We start from the raw sequence: 20649 nt of genomic DNA on the forward strand, positions 1-20649 counted from the left end.
TTTCCTCAATAAGATGACAGGGTTGAGGAGAGCTGAGGTTCCTAAACCCAGCCATACATCACAATCACCGGTGAGCTTAAAACTCACTTCCAGATTTCAGGGCCCATCCAGATCTCCTGAAGCAGAATGTTTGGGTGTGGGTGCAATGTATGATTAATTAAGCTCCTTGAATGATTCTGATGCAACCATTACAGGGTCCCTGGGTACAGACCACCTGTGATGAGCTATACAGATGCCACCATCAATGAGTCATAAAACTAGAATTTTGTTCTTCTGTTTCCAGATACTTATTGACATTTGGCTATATGTCCATTAATTCCAGAATGATTTCTCATGAGCCATCTCTTGGGGGCCTGGCTGCAAGGGTAAGTTTTTCACAGAATAAGAAAACACAATATAAAAATAATGTTTTTGCATAATTAAGACATCTAGAAACAAAAAATGTCCTTAATAACGCTTTTGGTCCTCACCTCATTTCAAAATTAAGAATATGTGGCTATATTATGTTAATTAAAATAGAAACTCTCCTTGTCAAAGTTTGCCAATGTTTAAGATATCTGCAATGAATTTATTATTTATTTATTTTAATATTTTATTTACATTTTAGTTTTCAGCAGATACAACATCTTTGTATATGGTGCTGAGGATCGAACCCGGGCCACACCCATGCCAGAAGAGCGCGCTACTGCTTGAGCCACATCCCCAGCCCCTCTGCAATAAATTTATTAAAAAAAAAAAAAGAAAGCACAGAGCTATTGCATAACTACTGGTACTGATGTTTCCTTCATCTTAAGGCTGTTGGAAATGTCGGGGATTGTTCCCTTGCAGCTTGAGTTGTAGTACAAAGGGTGAGTCAGCTATGATTTTCCCTGATAACTTTCCTTTGCTCCTAGAAACCTTGAGGTCAGTGCAACTCAGAAGAGTCCCACATAACTTGCAATTACACTGGGTAAACCTGCCTTGAGAATAAAAAAAACATGTTTTCATGGTGGCCTTTGTCCAAAGGGTTTGCTTGATCATCTTTAAAAGGAAATGTCACCAGTGACCCAGCCCCTTATCTAATGCTCAGGCTAAAGGTGAGTCTTTCCCAAGGTAGAGATAAAGTGATTATGACTTCCGCCCCTCCCAGGCAGAGCCCCTAAGCAGCTGCTTTTGCAACTGCATGGACAAAAGTCCCTAAAAAATCTAGTAAATCTAGACTGCTTCATGTCAGGCCATGGAAGGAGTGAGGATGACACAAATAAATTATCCCCAAGTCTTGTTTTAGCTGCCCTCCCAAATCTATTGCCAGAGCTCCTGTCAAATTAAATATTGATTGATTTGACATCCATTTTTACATGTTGTTTTCCTATTGTGATAACAAACCCAATGCCTACATAGAGGCCCCATTCCTGCTCTCTCCCCGCCAGGTTCCCATGTCCACATCTAACTCAGCTACAATTTTTGATCATCTACAAGGTAATATCTGTGGATGCTTTAGAATTACAAAGAGGAAGCAGATTTGGTCTCCGTCCTCAAAAATAACAATCTTATCGGAGACATAAGCATATCCATGCATGATTTGGAGTTGGCAATACTGTGGCTGGGTTCAGCCTTATACCCAGACTGGCAACTTAAGACTCTGGACCTAAATTGATGACATTCTCTGACTTCAAACAGGTCCCAAAGACCCAGGAGGATCTAAAGCCCTGCAGCTACCTCTCAATTTTTCCTGATGCAGATGTGACCCCTCCAGATTCTTCCAAGAACCTGCCACAGAAGTAAAAAAAACAGGATATAGTGCTGCTGGCCATTCCTCACTTCTGGCTTGGTGGGGGACGATGCTTGGACAATGATGAATGAGGAGGCACATGGAACAACACATGGAACACTGATGATGCTAGAAACCTGTGAGGTCAGGTTTTGGAGAGCTCCTTCCCAACTCCTCAACCCAGAAAGCCTCAGACATGCTGATCTAAGCTTTTGGCTTACTAGAGATATGTCTTTTAGACTAGCATGAATGTCTAAGCAGCCATGTTCCCAGGCTCCTCTCAGTTACATGAAACAGCTAAGACATGATTTATCCTCTGGCCTCCTGTGAGGATCTACAACCCACCCCATTTGTGGCTGTGATACTGACCTCCTCCATTCTGGTAGCATATGTAGGGAAAGCGCCAGACGTTGCCCAGGTCCACAGCATAACCAATGACTGAGAGGAGGAAATCCATCTTCTTGCCCCAGGTCTCCCGTTCCCCCTGATGAACCTCTGCCATTAGGGTGGTGGTGGCAGCTGGCATAGAGTTAGGAGTGTCATCTCCTGCGCTAGGGCTCGGAACTGCAGAGTACCCATTGGACCTTTGGCCAGACTCGGGTCTTTCCTCTGTGGTGGGGACACCCTTCTGCAACACTCCATTTTTCTGACAATCCTCTCCATCCTTACAGGCTGACAGCACCTTCTGAGAATTCAAGGGCGTGGTCTCCATTCTTCAGGTTAGTAAATAATGCTGCTGCCCATCTGCCAAGGACCGGAAGGAGTCTTGCTGTTTGGGTTTGTGGATCTCCTCAGAGCTTTATGGTGGCAGGTTTGAGAGTTCTTCTGGAAAGGCACAGAGAAAAAGGAGAGTTAAATTAGGCCTTGTGCTTGTCTTTGGTATTAACTCACTGTATTTCTTACACATTAGAAAATGGGATTATAAATGCACCAGTTAAATGTGAGCCTGCCTATTTGCTGTACAAGAGTCAATCAAATCAACTCCATTTTCCAACCTGTACAGGCAGCAAATCACAATCAAGAAACCTGAAAGGAAACAACAGATCAAATACAGCATATCACCGTCCAAGCAGGGTGGCACACACCTGGAAGACCAACAGCTTGGAGGTTGAGGCAGGCAGATTTCAAATGTAAAGCCAGCCTCAGCAATTTAGCTAGACCGTTTCACATAAAAAATAAAAAAGGGCTGGGGATGTGGGTCAGTGGTTAAGTGCGCCTTGGTTCAATCCGTGGTACAAAAAAAAAAAAAAGAAGCATATCACCAATGTTCACTCAGGCTCTACTTATGAAAAAGCACTTGCTTCACTTTGAGGGGCCAGAATTTCACCCCATAGTTTGTTTAGATATGATCTAAAAAGCCAAAGAGCAAAGGATAGAGGCGAAAGGCCACACTTAGTGAAATACCCTGAGATCCTTGGCTGGGGGCTTTTTCACTCTTCCTTTACCAAGGTCTGGAAAGCAGATCCTTACAGCCTCTGGTGTGCAGTCCACAGTGCTTGGCTCTTCGGCCTTCCCATTATGCCTCTGCAGGTCTCACTAGGCTGTAATAGCTCCGCTGCTTACCATTCATCTTCTTGCTACCTACCCAGCAACTCTTGTGGCCAAGCCCCTAGTCACTCTGCAATAGTGACAGGGCAAGCAGGCTGCCTCTCACCTGGAGAGCCAGAGAGAAGAGCATGCAGTTCACTGAGGCTGGTGTGCCCCCATGGGGCCAGGGTGGCCTATGCCTTTTTAGTTCCCAGGGCCAGGGTGCAGTGGAGGCAGCTCTGCTCTCCTCTGGACTGAGGTCTGAGATGGCCAACGTGGGTAGAAAGAAATCTGAGCCCTTTTGGACTTTATACCTATGACCTATTATAAAGTTGCAAGCAGCCAAGACCTCCCAGCTCACTTGGTTTCTTCTGGGCCTGAGCTTTCAAACTCTTGAAACAGATTGGAAGTTGAAACATGTTTCTCCTTAGATCATATCATACCTTTGTAGAAATGGACAGTAAGCACTATTCACATCTCTGCTGCAGAGATCCCACATCAACCTTCCAAATCCAAAAGTGAGAGAAGGGCTAGAGGCTAAAAATGGCAAGTGTATGTCTCCTACCTACCTATTTGGGGCTTTCTGTGACTCTGACTTATCTACACATACAAATGTGAAGATAAGACCAGCACAACTATAATCACAGTAACTTGGAGGCTGAGACAGGAGGATTGCAAGTTTAAGGTCAGCCTCAGCCACTCAGCAAGGCCCTAAGCAACTTAGCAAAACTCTGTCTCAAAATTAAAAAACAAAACAAAAACAAACAAACAAAAAAAAACAGCTGCAGATATAGCTGCAGATGTAGCTCAGTAGTAAAGCTCCTGGGTTCAATCCCTGGTTAAAAAAAAAAAAAAGACAAAAACAGTTGAAAATTAGAACACAAAGTAATAACTTCACAGTGATGACTATGGATATATATATTGGCAAAGATTAGACATGAACACCAAGGGATGAAAGTAATTAGGGTTTTGTGTTCCTTGGTTTCTTTTTATTTGTAAAGTGGAAAATAAACATTTTAAAGGGATTTATTGTTACCAAAAATATCTACAGCAATGAGATAAATCAGCTCTGTGTAGTGAGGGTGTGTGTATGTGTGTGTGTATGTGAGGTGGGTAAATGTCCTACCCTGTTTAGCTGTTTGGCCCTTGCCTACCTACCACACCCCAGACTCAAAGGAACAAACACCATGGAGGAGAATATAAACTTCTGACAGAGCAATCTAAATAAAACCTCATTCTAAGCCAGGTGTGGTGGTGGACACCTGTAATCTCAGCTACTCAGGAGGCTGAGGCAGAAGGTTCACAAGTTGGAGGCCAGCCTGGGTAATTTAGTGAGACTCTGTCTTAAAACAAAAAACGATGGGGAGGTGCTCAGTGGTAGATTGCTTGCCTAGCACTGTGCAGGCTCTGGGTTCTATCCCTAGCACCACCACAAATTAAAAAAAAAAAAGAAAACTTCATTGTGTTCATGCTGCTGAACAGTCTCTCTCCTTTCTCCACGTCCTTGGGACCTCAATTAAACCTGATAAAATTTGTTTTCCTTTTTTTCTTTCTTTCCTTTTGGGATTGAACTCAGGGCCTTGAACATGCTAGACACACTTTGTATCACTGAGCTAAATCACTAGCCACACATTGTCTCATCCTCCCAGGCCAAGGGATTTTTTTTTTTTTTTTTTAATGATAGCGTTGATGAGATGTCAAGGTTTTTTAAATACATAGCTAAGTTAAACCTGAACTTGGCAGTCTTTGGTGGTGTTGAGAAGGCCTCTGTTCTCACTCTGGCCTACATCAGTGACATGTTTTCCACACTAAACATGGAAGAACCTGAAGACCCAATGGCAGGGATCAAGAGCTTCCCCACAGGTGGCCAGGTGGCACTCAGCTGACAGAGCCTGCCAGGCCTTGCTCTTTCTTCCTCCATCCCCTGAAGTTTTCTGTAAGAACTTCTTCCCACTTCAACCCTGCCACTTTCCACCCATTTAAACCCGAGAGGGGAAACATGGTCCATCTCAGTCACAGCTGTGACTCATTACCTTCCCTCCTTAGCAGCCAAACCATTTGTTCTAGATTTCATTTATTTTCTCCCTCAGGGCATCCTGCAGGGAGGGTGGAAAACACATGTGGGTTGGTGGATGGGGGTGGGAGCAATGTGTGTTTTCCAGGGTCCTCAGCCCCCTAAGGCGTCTGATCTTGATTGCTTCACAACTCTGATGAGCAGCTCCTGGAAGAATAATACTCTCTCCTCTATTTGTTCTGAGCCAGTTTCCTGAAATACCCCGCAGCACTTTTTAACTTGGTAAAAATAAGAAAAATCATGCCTGTTAAGAGCATCCTTCAGGCAACCCATGACTTTAGGCTGCCTGTCCCCAAACACTGGGCTCTCCTTGTTCAGCTCTGCTTTCTGGGGTTTTCCTACTGTGCTCCCATCCTTGATCACAGAATTTGGGATACAAAAAAAGTCAGTCACTTGAAACCACCAAACAGGAAACACACATCTCCTTTTCTTCATTTCCCTTCTTCTCCCAGTTAAAGGAGATGAACTCCTAGTTGTGAATCTGGTGGGCCAGAAGCAGATGGCATGGGCCTGGGCCCCTTTCTGTTGACAGGCTCCTTCCTAGCTGTGTTGCCTGGACTCCTTTCCCAGTTTTGTGGTTCTGCTGAACCCTCACGGGCCATTTCTACGCAGACCAGCAGATAACAATGGTTGAGAGCAGACTGGCTCAGGTATTCAGAAGTATTCAGAGTTGATAAGAAGGTTTCTGAATGCACTCTTGAATGCTTTCTTTTTTAAAAGATATTTTTATCCTGCTGGGTAGGAAGATGGCAAAGGAGGTCAGTATTATAACTGTGACCTCCTCCAGGTAGCTTTTGAGTTTCTTCAGTGCCAGAAAAAGCCCCAGAAGCTTTCTTTTGAAACTTGAATGGACACTATAGCCCCAGGCTGAAGCAGGGGGCAGGCTGTGAATGGTGCATGATACCCAAGGCAGTGTGGGACAGCAACCTGACCTTCTCCCAGGTTTCCCCACCTGAGGGGTGCAGCTCAGTGGTGCAGTAGATCCCAAGACAGTCATGATTAACTTTCTGTTCACACTCCAGCTTCCTCTCGGCTAATTCACTCTATTCCCTCCCATGAGTTTGGGGGGGCGGGGAGAATTGTTTCTATTCTATTTAAATTTCTGATCAAATCTCCATTCCTGTTTCCACACAACTGTCTCTGTAGCCAGGGGAACCAGTAACCAAAGGAGTAATGATGACGATTAGTCATAAAACCACCTAGCCCCTTGGAAATGCCCGTTGACTCTGTTTTTCTGTTGGACACTATAGAAATTTTGTACTTTGACTTCATGTGTCAAGAGCAAAGTGAATTCACATCTCAGGATACTGGATTTCCATTTTCCAAAACAAAACAAAACCCCAGCGTGAAGTATGGGTTGAACACTGAGATAAGATTAATTACAGGTCATCAAACCAAGTGGCAATTTGCATTTTCTATGCAGAGGGAGTCCAAAGTTCCCAAGGCACCCACCAAAGATGATAGGAATTACAGAGCTCTGGTGCCTCCAGCGCAGTGAACACTGAACCTGGCCCCCTGCCGCGGAGAAGGAGTAACCCAACAAAGCCCTGCTGCTCGCCCACAGAACAGGCATAGTCCTGCCTTCATGGAATTCACAGTACAAGGCCAAATCGGAAAGGCAGGCAGATTGTAGAACAAGCAAAGCAATGCCCTGGCCCATGCTTCCTCTAAGAGCTGTGGCGTGTGCCCTGTGGACATATCCCCATGCCTGCTGCAGCATGCTGAGACACCCCATATTTTCAGCTCCAAAGCAGCCCTCAGGTTCAACTAATCTCCCAGGTGCTACCTTGAAGTTTCTGTCCCAAGACCTTGGAGTTTACTTGATTCGTCATCACAGGCTCCACTGGGTAAAGCAGAGGCTGCATTTGTACCTGTCAGAGGGCTGCTGTCTCCAAAGTCTGTGGCATCACAGGTCACAAGCCATGGTGGCCCCTGGCTTGCCTTTCAAGCAAAATAGACTTGTGCTATCAATCAAGGGGGCTGAGAAAATCTGCTTGGGTTTTGGAAATACAGGGAACACACAAGCTCTACTATCCCAGCCATCACCTCCTCCAGAGGATTCCTCATGAGAGTCAGTTTTATTTATTTATTTTTTTGGAGAGGAATTAAATAGGATAAAGTCCTCAGGGCTATTTGGGCCAGTTACCATGAGGAGAGAAAAATCTTTTCAGAACTTTCTCTGCCTGGCTGAGGAGAAAATGGGAGCTCTAAGCTTGTCTGCACAGAGTGTGCAGTCTAGAGGACTAGTCATTCATGATGGGTCTAGATCACTGCAGAGGCTGGCCAAAAAGTACAATGGATTATACAGACTTTCATAAAAAAGAAATGAATTTGGCATAAATGGGCATGAATAATTCTTTTCCAATGAGCATGAATAGCCAAGCCTAGATTAACTGACTTCCTGAGTCATTCAGTGATAGTTCTGTGTGTGTCCACAACCCAGAACTCTCTGTTTCACAGATCTGCACTGAAATCCCAGATCCACCACTTACTGGTTGTGAGACTTTGGGTAGTCACTTAATCTCTCTGAGCCTCCAGTTCATCCTGTTGGAAAGCAGATGGTTAATATTTGGACTTGGTCAGGGCTGTTGTGGGGATTATAAAAGTATGATAAATGCTTAACTTAGCATCTAGTACATGAAAGCATCAACAAACAACAGTGGGTCACTTCACTTCCACCACCACACACATGCCACTCATTCTACTTTCCACTTAACAGTCCAGTCAATTGGGCCTCACTGGTCCATGCAGCTCCTGTCAATCAGGGGCTTAGGGTCACCTGGGAAACTTGAAAACACCACATCACTGGCCCACCGGCTTTTCTCCCAGAGACTGGTCTTGTTCTCAAGAGATCTGTGGGGTGCCAGGCATCTGCACTTACCTTTATTTATTTTTTTGGTACAAGGGGTTGAGCCCAGGGGTGCTTAAGCCACATCCCCACTAAGCCCCATTCCCACATCCCCAGCTCTTTTTATATTTTGAGACAGGGCTTCACTAAGTTGCTGAGGCTGGCTTTGAATTTGCAATCCCCTGTCTCAGCCTCCTGAGCCGCTGGGATTATAGGCATGTGCCACTGTACCCAGCAAGCATTTGCACTTTTCACAAGGGCCTCAGCAGACTACTCAGGGTCCTGTGAACCTTAGAACACACCTTCTACACCCCCACCCAAATTCCTCTGAGGCTTGGCTTCCTCCACCAAGCTTTCTCTTACCACCTCAGCCCAAGATGTCTCTCCTGATCCTGTATAATTTTCATTTGTCACACAACGTTGATTAGCACTGTCACCAGTTATCCTTCTATGTATATTTGTTTTGTGTTCCCCTGGAAACAGGGGCCTGGGTCACACATCTTTGTGCCTGAAAGCCTGGCATTTGTGCAGCAGGGCTCTGCACAGGGACCCGTTCCTGGTTTTCTGAGCAGGATGCTCTTTGATGCCATAGACCTGAATTTGGGACCAGGCACCACTCCTCCTCTTCCTGGGGCTAAGTCAGATGTGGCCAGGTCCCATCCCAAGGGGACTTGCGCCTCTTGCCTCCCCCATCAGGAGATGGGAGATGATTCTGGAGGAGGAGGGCTGCCACAGCCATGACTTCACAGACTGGAAAAGACTGGCGCAGGGAGGATGAAAGAATGAGCCAGGGCTGTTCTTTCAGACTTTGGACTGGCCAGGCACACCCAGCAACAGTCTGGATTCCAAATGTTCATTTGTGACTTGGTTCTTTGGCTCTTGGAATATACTTACTACCCACAGAAACCATTGTCAGAAACAGAGGCATCAAAAGCAAAAGCTGAAGGACACAGGATGAAGTCCCACCAAACAGCAGGGGAGGGATGGCGATGAAAAAGACAGAAGCATCTATTTATTACACTCTTCTTTCTGGGTCTTGAGGAAAATTAAATTTAAGGGCAAGGATGCAGAGAAACTATCGGATTCCTTGAAGGTGTCATTTAGGCCAGTTAAGGGCTTTAGAAATTGATGGCATGAATTTTTCTTATTCTATTTAACTTAAAAATTGTTGCAGAAAACAAAACTGCTTTTATTCTGTCTTGATAACATATTTAAATGTGGACAAGACAGGGAAAGAGACAGGAAACTTAATGCAAAGTGATATGGTAAGATTAGGAATGTCATTTTTTTTCCCTTCCCTTTTGCCATACTGGGAATGGAACCCAGGGCCTTGCTCATGCTAGGCAAATGCATGAGCTACACCCCCAGCCCTGACTTATACCTTCTAAACATTATTATTTTGATAATGTAATTTGTGTAATCAATAGGAGCATTTCCAAACACAGCTTTGTTTCTTCAATACAAGTGTATTACACAACTAATTTGCTGGGCACTGTGGCACATGCCTATAATCCCAGCAGGTGGGGAAGTTGAGGCAGGAGGATCACAAATCTGAGTCAGCCTGAGAAACTTAGACCACATTTCATGTTAAAAAATAAAGGGGGTGGGTGGGTGGGGTGGCACTAAGTAAGTGGTTCAGCAGTAGAGTGTCTTTGGTTTGAATCCCCAGTACCAAAAACAAAATAAAAGGTGAGTAGTGAGGAGGAAAGGGAAACTGGGCACATTCCTTAGTCCAGCAGGGAGAAGGAAGTGGGGAGACAGAGGAGGGAAAGTGGCTGCTAGAGGAGGGGGCATTTCAGAATTGGGGTGACGTGGATACTCCATATAGCACCTCTTTAGCTATAAGGTGAGTGAAGATTTGTACATCATTGCTAGAAAGTGCCTGTATTCTTAGGTCAAGAAATTCTGAAATGTAGTAGGCGCGAGAATGCACACCTTTAATCCCAGTGGCTCTGGAGGCTGAGGATCTCAGGTTCAAAGCCAGTCTCTGCAATTTAGGGAGACCCCATCTCAAAATAAAACATGGTTAAGTGCCCTGGGTTCAATCTTTGGTATGCACCCCCCAAAAAAATAAATTCTGAAATGTACTTGACAGTGAGTCACACAGTTGGGGAATATTCATGGAAAAAATCAGTTCTTTATTACACAGCATTGATCTGGTTCCCACTGTGCACTCAAAGGAGGGCAAGAGATAATTCTTACACCTAGCAGTTTACAATCTCAAATAGTAACCCCATAAACTCAAAAGGACACCATTGAGACAACAGGAGAAATTTGACCTGTATATTCCATAACAGTTTTGTATGGATATTTCCCTGGTATGATAATGGGGTACGATTATTTAAGAGAGGTCCTTATTTTTAGGAAAGGCATGCTAAAGTATTTAGGGGTAAAGTAACTGGATGTCTGTAAACTCTCAAACGTTCAGCACGAATGCATATATACAAATATGAAAATTATATATAATTACATATTATAAATAACATGTCAAATTTTCTATTATATATATGAAAATAGATATATGTATAATTAGAGCAACTGCCTGAACAACTGGTGAAACTGGATGATTTATCTGATTTTTTTGTTCAAAATTTCTTCAATAAGTGAGAGGAGAAATATAATTCTAGTGCCTGGACCAGTGCTGGAAACTCCCAGTGGTCCCACAGAATGGCTCCTCTCCACTCTACTCCCTTCCCCTCCCCTCCTGGCCTCTTGCCTCCTTTTCCCTCCACCCCAGCTCTTTTCCTCCAAAACAAGAGAAAGAGCCAGATAATTTGATTAGCATTTTTAAGGCACTGGCTCCAGGACTAGTTGGGAGAAAAGAGCCCAAGTGTAGGAAAGGCAAGTTCTAGGCCTGTACCCTGAGAGCCAAGGCCCAGTCACCTCCCTTCACCTTCAAGATCTTGCTGCCTCTCCCACTCCCTAATTATAGGCCTCTCTTTGGAAGGGAAAATTCCCTTAGAGGAAAAAAAAAGTTAGTTTATTTTATTCAGCAGACCAGTAACAAAGGAATAAAATGCTCCTTTTTTTTTTTTTTCCTTGACTATGCTCCAAAAGACCACACAAAAATGCTAGGTGGCAAAGACCCACTAATGGCCCTTCTGCTGGTGTCCACCAAACCTGTGGCTCTGGATTCTCCCAGAGCACCCAGCAGGCTCTTTCCTGAGCCACTGGGAAGTGCTCTTCCAGGTCACCCCTGGCCTGTCACAACTCTTCTTTTACCTCTGCCCTCCCTACCTCAAATGTCTACATGAAGAACTGGCTCTCAGGAACCCAGGAGACCCTCCCTTTTGCCATCTGTCACTTGTCGTGCCTGGGGACCCTGGGACATCATCTCCATGTCTCCGTGTCTCTGGAGTGCATCTCTGGTTGTGCAGTCCAGGGGCTTCTGGGATTAATGGAGGTCTGTCCTATTGCGAGTTTAAAAATCAAGGGCTTAAATACCCATTAACAAGTCCCCTTGGTCCAGGGGTGGGTGGGAGCTAGGGAGCTACTGCCAGGTTCCAGGGTAGCTGAAGGAAAGAAGAAAATAACAAGATGGCCTACAGCCTCACACCAGCCTTTATCTCCACTCATTTTGTCACCTTGTTAGGCGCAGGGCTGGGAAGACACTTGCTCAGTTTAAAAGCATGTTGTTGACATTTAGAAAATGAGCATTCATCTTTCCAGTCACCAGAAGCTAAAAAAAAAAAAAGGGGGGGGGGAGTGTCAGGCTTAAGGGAATACCCTGCAGAGACATTACTCATGCAAGAGCATTTCTAAAGACAGTACAAGATCTCCAGATCTCTGCATAAATGACCTCTGGGATGCAGCCCAGCTGGGTGTGGTGGCATATGCCTGGAATCCCAGCTATTTGGGGGGGCTGAGGCAGGAGGATCACAAGTTTGAAGCAGATTTGGGCAATTTAGCAAGACCCCATCTCCAAACAAACAAAGGGCTAGGGACGTGGCTCAGTGGTAGAGCACCCCTGGGTACAATCCCCAGGACTTGGGGTGGGGGCAGCACACAGAGTAGAAAAATAACATGGTCCATGACGGGTCTTGTGCCAACCCTAGATACACAGTATACCAAAAATGACTGTTTTCTTTTTGGCCATACAGGTGACATTAGGAAAGGACTCAAGTCATGACCACATCCTGTTGATTCAAAATGCCAAAATAAAAGGTTAGTTTCATATATTTTCAACCTGACCTCTCCTAGAAAGATGTCAATTTTATATCCTTAGGGTGCTCTTACCACTGGGAACACAGACAGTGACTCCCCATAAGAACAGGGGTAATCTGTAGTACTTGCCTCAAGTATGAAGAGGCAGAGGCATTTATCAAATGCCTGTGTCACCAAATATGCAGACCTCAGAGAACTGTGACTGGTTGGTGATAGCTGGGGGATTGGGACAGAGAATGGGCACAATCCAAATCTGTACACATGGAGGCCATTTCTATGGCACTACGCCCTAGGCATCTTGCAAAGGGCTTTAGGGGAGTCTGGGAACTTGGACCCCTATTGACTGGGCATGATTGAGGTGCAGTATTTAATTTCCACATGTCAGAGTGTGCAAAGTCTTTGCCTTCCTATCAAACCTGAGCAGATCTCCAGACATCCCTAACTAGATAGCAACATCTGGGTAGAGTCCAAGCCCTTGGGCACTCTTGTACCATTATTACACCTCATATTATAGCTCATATTTTGTTTTGTTTGTTTATTTTGTGTGTGTGTGTGGTGCTGGGGATCGAACCCAGGGCTTTGTGCACAGGAGACAAACACTCTAGCAACTGAGCTACATCCCCAGCCCTTGTTTGTTCTTTATATTGGCGACTGAATTCCAGGGGCACTTTGCCCTTGAGCTACAACCCACCCCTTTCTTATTTTGAGGCAGGGTCTCCCTAAGTTGCTGAAGCTGGCCTCAAACTTGGGATTCTCCTGCCTCAGCCTCGCTAAATTTCTGGGATTACAGGTGTGTGCCTCTGAGCCAGACAGCTCACGTTTTCCTGAGCACAGAAATCAGGACCACAGTTGCAGAATGCGTTGAAGCATTTCATCACGCTACATAGGCACCCCCTGTTTCTCCCTGCCATTTTCAGCTGAAGATCATGAGACCCAGAGGAGCTGGGTCTATTACTGGGAATAACTAAGGCTCCGGTTGCTTTCTCAACCAAAAATGACTGCATCATTTTCCCTTTGGCCATCCAGGCAACTTTAGGAAAGGAGTCAAGTCATGACCACATCCTGTTGATTCAAAATGCCAAAATAAAATGCAACTTTGCCTCAGGCAGTCCTGCTTTCTGTGCTCTCAAATTATTTGACAAGTATGAAGTGGCTACTGCCACGAACTGGTTTAATTTCTGGAATTACCAGTGTTTCTCTTTGGTGGATTCACTCAAGGTGTTTTTGCAAACCTGCCAGAAAGAGCCCAACCCATGCTCCTAATCCCCTGGAGCCACAATCCTCATTCCAGTCACCCCACCCATTTGTAAAACCCTCCACGTGCCTCTCCAGGTTTCATCAAAATGCTCAGATGTCCCTGAAAATCTCCCCAAGAGGAATTTTGGAGGCCGTGGGGATTCCATTACAACTTCAACATTATCTGTTCTCCCCACTCCTACATGTCCTCTGTATATTTCGTAAATAAAAAAAAAACGGAAAGTAATGGGTTTGAATAACTGGGCTGATAGTTACATCTCTGAGATGTCCTGGGTGGATCACCGAGTATTTCTGGGACTTTTGGTTTAATGAGTAGTTTCAATCCGCTCGTAAATTCAGTGAAAAAAGAAAAAAAAAAAAAAAACTACACCTAATCCAGCAAACCATTTTTTCCCCTTTTTTCTCTCTCTCACAATAATCCAAAGTCCCCACACATTGTGGTGATTCATCTAATGCATTTTAGAGGTGTAACTTCTAGCTCAGATGTACAAACCCATTTCTTATAGTGGAGCTCAGTGGTAGAGCATGTGGTTAACATGCAAGAGGTCCTGGATTCCTTCCCTGGCATTGCAAAAACATTTTTTAAAAAGGTATATTTTCACATGCTATAGAAAAACCTGCCTCTCTTCCATACTGGAACAGTCATCCCCCCCCCCCCTCCTGTGGGACAAAAACCCTGAGTCTTCAGGCAGCAGCATCTCCACACAATAGCAAGCTATGGGACAAAGAGTCAAAGCCATGTGTTTCCTTGCACTCCTACACACCATGACACTATTGCTGCCCCTAGCTCTCCTCCCTTTCACTAAACACAAATCCCAACGTTGTCATCTTAGACATTTTTTGTATGTAACTGAAGGCAAAACACATTAAATATTTGATCTCGTCTTACCATGATGAGAGCTAGCAGGCTCATAAATAATCCATTGACCTGGTTCATTTTTCTGGACAAAAAAAATTGATCATAAAAATACATATACACGAGCTTTTGTAATGTCTGACTCTTAGAAATCCTCTCCCTCTTCAATTCTTTAGAAACTCCAACTGGAAAAGGAACAATTCAATAAGAAAAAGCCTCAGTGCAAAAGGAAATCTGCTCCTTAGCATTCGTCAGTTCCTGAGAGCCTTTCCAGAACAAATTTGAACGTACACATTCTTCAAGCGAATGATGGCTGTACATTTTAGCCATGTAGATCAGCCCGTTGGAGTTTCGCATAAATTCTGAATGGCCTGTGAGTATCAGAGCCAGCATCCAGCTCTGCCAGTGAAACCAACCAAGCGCACGGAGACTCGGCCCACTTAAGTGTCACTCAAAGGTTTCTCTAGATATTGGGCATTTGTGTCAACCAGAACTCTCCCTGCACAAATGCGTTTGCATAAAGCCACCTGCACGCGATGGCAGCAAAGTAAAGATCAAATATAAAACCACCGGTTAAAACTACAACTTTTCCCTATGCGCAGGACAACACTTTGCTTTTTAAAGACCATCTTTACCTGGTCTTCCAGCTTGAGCTCAAAGCGCTCGCTGAGCCTCCGCAAGCAATAGACAAAGAAGCCCTCCAAAGCTCCTGCAGCCCCCAGACGCGCTCCACGCTCCCTCTCCTCGGGTGTATCTGCGGGTGGCACTTGTCTTGGTTAGAATGAAGGGAGCGGGAAGCAGGCGCGCACCGCCCGGGGCGCCCCAGCAGGACCAGAGAGCTCAGCTCCACAACGGCTCCGCTCCAGGAAAGGGAGGGGTTCTGGAAAGAAACGAGGATCAGAGGCAAAAAGAAAAGCGGACCCACCTGCCGGCTGGGCGTGGGGAGGCTGGTACAGCGCTGGGGAGGCGGTGCGACCCTCGCGCCCTCGAGGCACCGGGGCAGCAGCTGCGCCTGTGAGCAGCGGCGCCCGCGCCGCACTATTTGTACTCTCGGCCCCTCACATGGTCTGATCTCTAGATAGCCGCTGCCAAAGAGCTCTTTAAGAATTTTTTGCGTCACTTTGAAGCGAATAAACTTTATGTTTCACCGCAGCCGCAGCTGGGCGCTCCTCTTAGACAGAGGGAGAGTCTGGGGCGCCCATGCGACCCCAGCCGTGGGAGGGGACGGACATCCCCCCACCCATCACACTCACCCGCAGTGCCCTCAGCCGCGAGGGACCCGAGGGGGGGCTGGTAGCGGGCAGAGCAGAGCGAAGGTGTCTACTCTTGAATCTTGCGGGGCGTGGGGCTGCTCCACTTCTAAATCCGCCCAAAGTAGTGTCTAGGTTTTCTCTTAGAACGATTTTTCTTGGCCACCAACTCTTCCCCATCATCCCCATCCCGACGAGTCCTGCCTCATTTCTTTTCCTAAGACTTAACGGCACTTGGCTCCACTGATGGGACGTGAGCTCAGCCAGGGGGGCCTCCTCATCTTAACTCCCCTGCAAACTCGGAGCCCCCTGCAGCTGCGCAATAAATGCTTGCAGAATGAATGGAAGACGCTTTCCTTTCGTTAACCAGCTACAGCTCCAAGCAGTTTTCAAACAGAGAGCACACGGGCTGATCTGCAGAAACGCCCGTGGTTTTCGACAAGGATCAGGCTACTTCAATAGTTGAATTATCTCAAGGGTTTTAAGAGGAGACCCCCCCCTCCGCCTTTAAAATGTTTTGGACACCTTTGTTATTTTATTTATTATTTTTATGTGGCTCTAAGGATTGAACCCAGTGCCTCACATGTGCTAGGCAAGCCCTCTACCACTGAGCCACACCCCCAGCCTGAGCCCATTGTTTTTGAACCACATGCATATGTTGTTTTGCTAATTTAAAAAAACTTACTGTTATCATATTAGTTTTTTGCTAAAATTATGTAAAAATTTTAAAGTACAGATGAAGTACTTGATTTGTGCAGAGATGTCATGGTTGGGGCCAACCAATCAGCCTACCTCTCCCAATAGGAGGAGGCCAGGGGATACTGCAGCGAAATCAAAGCCAAACACAAAGTAAAAATAACAAGTTTGCAGTTTCAGGAAAGCTGCAGCCCCTTGGCACATGGGGGGAACTAAACCCAGAAAGCCCAGAGCGCCCAGCTGAGCTGAACAGGCACCGGGAAGGACCAAGGACAACTGTCCGCAGGTGTGGGGAGCTCTGCAAGGAGAGGGATCAGCACAGGGTTTTGGTGCCACCTAGACACCAGGGAGGGGACTGCAAAGATTTGAAAGCATTCCCAGAGCACGAAGATGCCTTGGGGAACTAACTGCCTGGTGCTCAGGGGAACAAAGTGAGGCTGGGGACCTGGGCAGGCTTGGGCATTTCATGTCCTAATCAAGTACGCAGGTGACAGGCTCCGCACTGGGCTGCTCCAACGGTCATTTGAACACAGTGACCTGCTACATCCTTCCACTTTTTCAATGAATGTGTAAGTGCTGCACAGACCAGGCGCTGCATGGATATAACAGCATCTTGAAGGAGGAGGCAGGGCAGACAGGGGAGCAAGTGGACCAAAGCTGAAGGAGGCATTGGGGATGACTTTGCTTCTGGCTAAGGACACTGGTCTCCACCCCATCTGTCCCTTATGCTGTCTAGACATGGCCTTTTTTTTTTTTCTTTCTTTCTTTCTTTCTTTCCCAACATGACTTTTTAACACTGTTCACGTTCTCACATGACTTGACCTCACCACTCCTGACCTTTCTAGGCTCTGTCCCTTCCTACCCTGCCACACCAGGCTTTCCTGCTTATGCCTTCCTTGTGGTGATAAGTGGCTCCTGGGCCTGGGGCCCAGGGTCTGGGGCCCAGGGTGGAACCTCCCAAGAGTGTCTCCTCCCCTTTTGCTCCTGGGTTGAGGGGCATGCTGAAAAGGACATCAGAGTCCCACATCCTATACCTTTCCCCTGTCCCTTGTCACTTCCTTGGCAGATCTGCTCAAAATTGATCCAGGTGGCCATCCCCTTTCAAACAAGTGTATTCTCTTCCTGTACCATGGGAGCTGCCCCACAGGTACAGCTTAGCCTCCTGCCCCATCTTGCTCTGAACAGATCTTCCTCTCACCTCCCTGCAGCACCTGCCCCAACACGCTTCTGATCCCCATTCCACCCTGCCCTGCTTTCCTCCGGGGTCCTGCCTTCCTCCCTTGCCAACATCCTGGGTTCTGGAGCCCTATTTGGTGGCCGTCAGAGCTTCACTGGGCTGCCCCTCCTCACCTAGATGGACAGACTACATTCCTAGGCATGTGGGATGATCTACTCCTCCTCCATTGCAGCTCCTTCCTGACCTACGCTGCTGCAGCTGAGCACATCAGAAGCCACATATGTCCCTGTCCTTAAAGACCTGGGGAGTCTGGGAGAGGGTTGTACTGACCATGGCAGGCAATAGGAACCCTGAATGGAAGAGGCACAAGGAAAACCGTGTTTCTGGGACAGGACCTAAGGCTGTGACCAGCATGGGTGGCAGGTATGGAGGGGAGTCAGGGTTGGGGGACCAGTGCACATAGGGACCAGATGCAGCCCAGAAACACAAACTGGAACTCAGAAGGCTTAGTGCTGATCTGGTGTATGGGCAAAGTGATGGAGATGTCAAAGCTGGTGGCCGGACCCCAGTGACTGGGTGGAGCCGTGGCAGACATCACCATGTAGCAATACTTTCTCTTTCCTTCATTAGTTCAAGCTCAGGACAGTGGGGCTTAGAGCCTACTATTCAGGGGCAGAATAAGCAGTCTTTCCTGGAAGAGGTTGGGAACACATTTCAATATTTATCACCCCCACCAACATATCACCAAGATAACCCACTTCCTGGAAGTCTCAAAGCCCAGCAATGGCTCCACTGTGGAGCCAGGTCAAGACAAACCTCTCCTTCTGGAAGCCCCTGATGCCTTCAGTCTGTTCTGCCTCTGTTCTTGTCAATATGATAAAAGAAGATAAAGACTCACCCCAGCACTCTTGGCCAGCACTCCTCCAGGAACACTCGATGGGCAAATGCTAATTCTCTTAACAGCTAGACTCTAGCTCCCCCGCCCCCGCCGCCATGCCAGGCACTCATCTCAGACTCATCTCAGTGCTCCCATAACTAACAGCCAGGCTTCGCCGTGGCCCTGGCCTTATCCACTCCCCCATCTAGACATACAGAATAACTGTCCAAAATCATGAAATGTGTGTCAAATTAGTGTTGATGTGAGTGTCACTTGCTGCCCATGCTCAGACTTCATGGATAATTGTTTCTAAAAGAGGGGAAAAGGGGGAAGCAGCAGGTACGGAGAGGTACTGATACATAAGGAGAAGTCGGGGGGACACTACCCTCCCAGGCTGACGAGGATTGTGGTGACTCCATGCTCTGTCTGTAATATCTTTGAACCAGAGGTTTTGATTTTTACCTTCTTCCCAGGAGATTCCTTCCCCTGGCCGTCAGCACCCTTAGCTAGGGCCACCTCTACAAGGCTTATCTTTTACCTTGGTGTAGAAGTGAAGCCAGAAGCACAGGGTACCAGGAAGGGCCCCTGGCCCTGTGTCCACAGGTCCATTAGTGCACTTTGATGTCTCTCTAGCTGCCCTGTCCCCCATGAGGCTCTGAGCCTCCCAGGGACCCGGCTCTGCCTCTCAGCATGTCTTAGAGCTTCAACTGTCAGCATCCAGCAGATGCCACAGTATGTCGAATGATGATGACCAGGACGATGCCTCTTACTCTACCTAACAGACTGGGTGCTACCTTTCCTAGGGGCTGGGAAGGAAATGGTGCCATATCAGCAATGGAGTCCCACACAGCAGACAGCAGTTACATAGGCAGCTTTATATGGGCTGACTTGGGGAGTTCTCAAGATTTACTGATAAGTAGGGGGAAATCAAAGAACAGAACAGGGGTTAGTTACTCCCATTTGTTGACAGCAAGAGGGGGCTGATAGCTGTGCCAAGAGCTCTGTGTGCAGAAGAAACAGGGAACAGTGGGGACCTTAGTGGAAAAGGACACTAGGGGGTGAAAGGGAGCCCATTTGTCACCTCTTTTATACTAAAAGTATGTCTGCCATGTGTAGGTGATACGTCGATAAAACTTTTCAGAAAAGCCACTTTTTATTTATTTTTGGTGCTGGGGATGGAACCCAGGGCCTCATGCGTGCTAAGCTCATGCTCTACTGCCAAGCTGCACTTCCAGACCCCCCAGAAGCATTCTTTAAAATTATAAAACATAAAAAAAGAAGGGAAAAAGTAGGGGGAGAAAGGAAAAGAAAAAAGAGAGGAAGGAAGGAAGAATAGAAGAAGGAAAGAGGAAAAAGACATTCTAAGGGCCCCACGCTTCTTACAAAGAGGGGAAGGACCCGAGGATTCCAGAATGCAGCTCTGCTTTATGCCACACAGTCATGCTGCCTTCCCCAGCGGGGGTCAAATGGCTCCCCACCACTGTTTTTTGTTTTATTTTATTCACTTAAGGAGGAAATTTATTTATTTATTTATTTTTAGAAAGGGTGCTGTGAGCCAAGAGAAGTGAAGTCCAGTGTTCTGCTCAGAATCAGATCAGAGGGACAGAATTATTTTGAGAACTCTTTGCTCCCAGCTCTGGAAGTCATTCCTCTATCCAGTGACTTTTCTTTTCTTTTTTTTTTGTACCAGGGATTAAACCCAAGAGTGCTTAACCACTGAGCCACATCCCAGCCCTTTTCATTTTATTTTGAGACAGGGCCTTGATAAGTTGCTGAGCCTGACTCTGAACTTGCGATCCTTCTGCCTCAGCCTCCAGAGCCGCTGGGATGACAGGTGTGTGCCACGATACCTGGCTCTATTTCCATTTTTCTGTATCCTGCTTGAAGATTATAAAATACTCTCTTGGGCTCTTCTTTCTCTCCATAGACTTCGAGATAACGTGTGCCTCTGCATCTAGGGAGTTTCCTCTCAGTTCCTTCTTGGTAAACTGGTCACCCTCATCTTTGATGGTCAGAAGTTAAAGTAGTCAACATGTCTCCAGTTTGAAGTCCTTTTACAGCCCTCATGCACTGACTGAAGACCTCACTCCTAAAGCCACCTTCCTTCTCAACATCTTCTTTATTTGTGGTATCAGGCATTGAACCCAGGGGTGTTCTACAACTGACCTACATC

At 46.4% G+C, this 20649-nt stretch overlaps 1 protein-coding gene and 1 long non-coding RNA gene across 2 annotated transcripts in view; one reads left to right on the forward strand and one right to left on the reverse strand.

The window, feature by feature from the left end:
- The window catches only part of Slc6a4 (solute carrier family 6 member 4), a 34125-nt gene extending 18311 nt beyond the window's left edge, over positions 1-15814 (reverse strand). Inside the window, exons 1-2 of the mRNA XM_021728140.3 lie at positions 15402-15814; positions 2120-2575 (exon numbers count right to left, since the gene is read on the reverse strand). Of these exons, the coding sequence (XP_021583815.1) occupies positions 2120-2462 (343 nt within the window). The 5' untranslated portion in view covers positions 2463-2575; positions 15402-15814. The remainder of the gene's footprint in view (positions 1-2119; positions 2576-15401) is intronic.
- Positions 1262-15628, forward strand: LOC144376130 (uncharacterized). Its single transcript, XR_013436231.1, has 4 exons — positions 1262-1894; positions 2422-2469; positions 12300-12363; positions 14653-15628. It is a non-coding gene; the product is annotated as an uncharacterized LOC144376130 (long non-coding RNA).
- Positions 15815-20649: the final 4835 nt, after the last annotated feature.

Source organism: Ictidomys tridecemlineatus, chromosome 3, assembly GCF_052094955.1.
Source record: "Ictidomys tridecemlineatus isolate mIctTri1 chromosome 3, mIctTri1.hap1, whole genome shotgun sequence".
Taxonomy (NCBI): Eukaryota; Metazoa; Chordata; class Mammalia; order Rodentia; family Sciuridae; genus Ictidomys; species Ictidomys tridecemlineatus.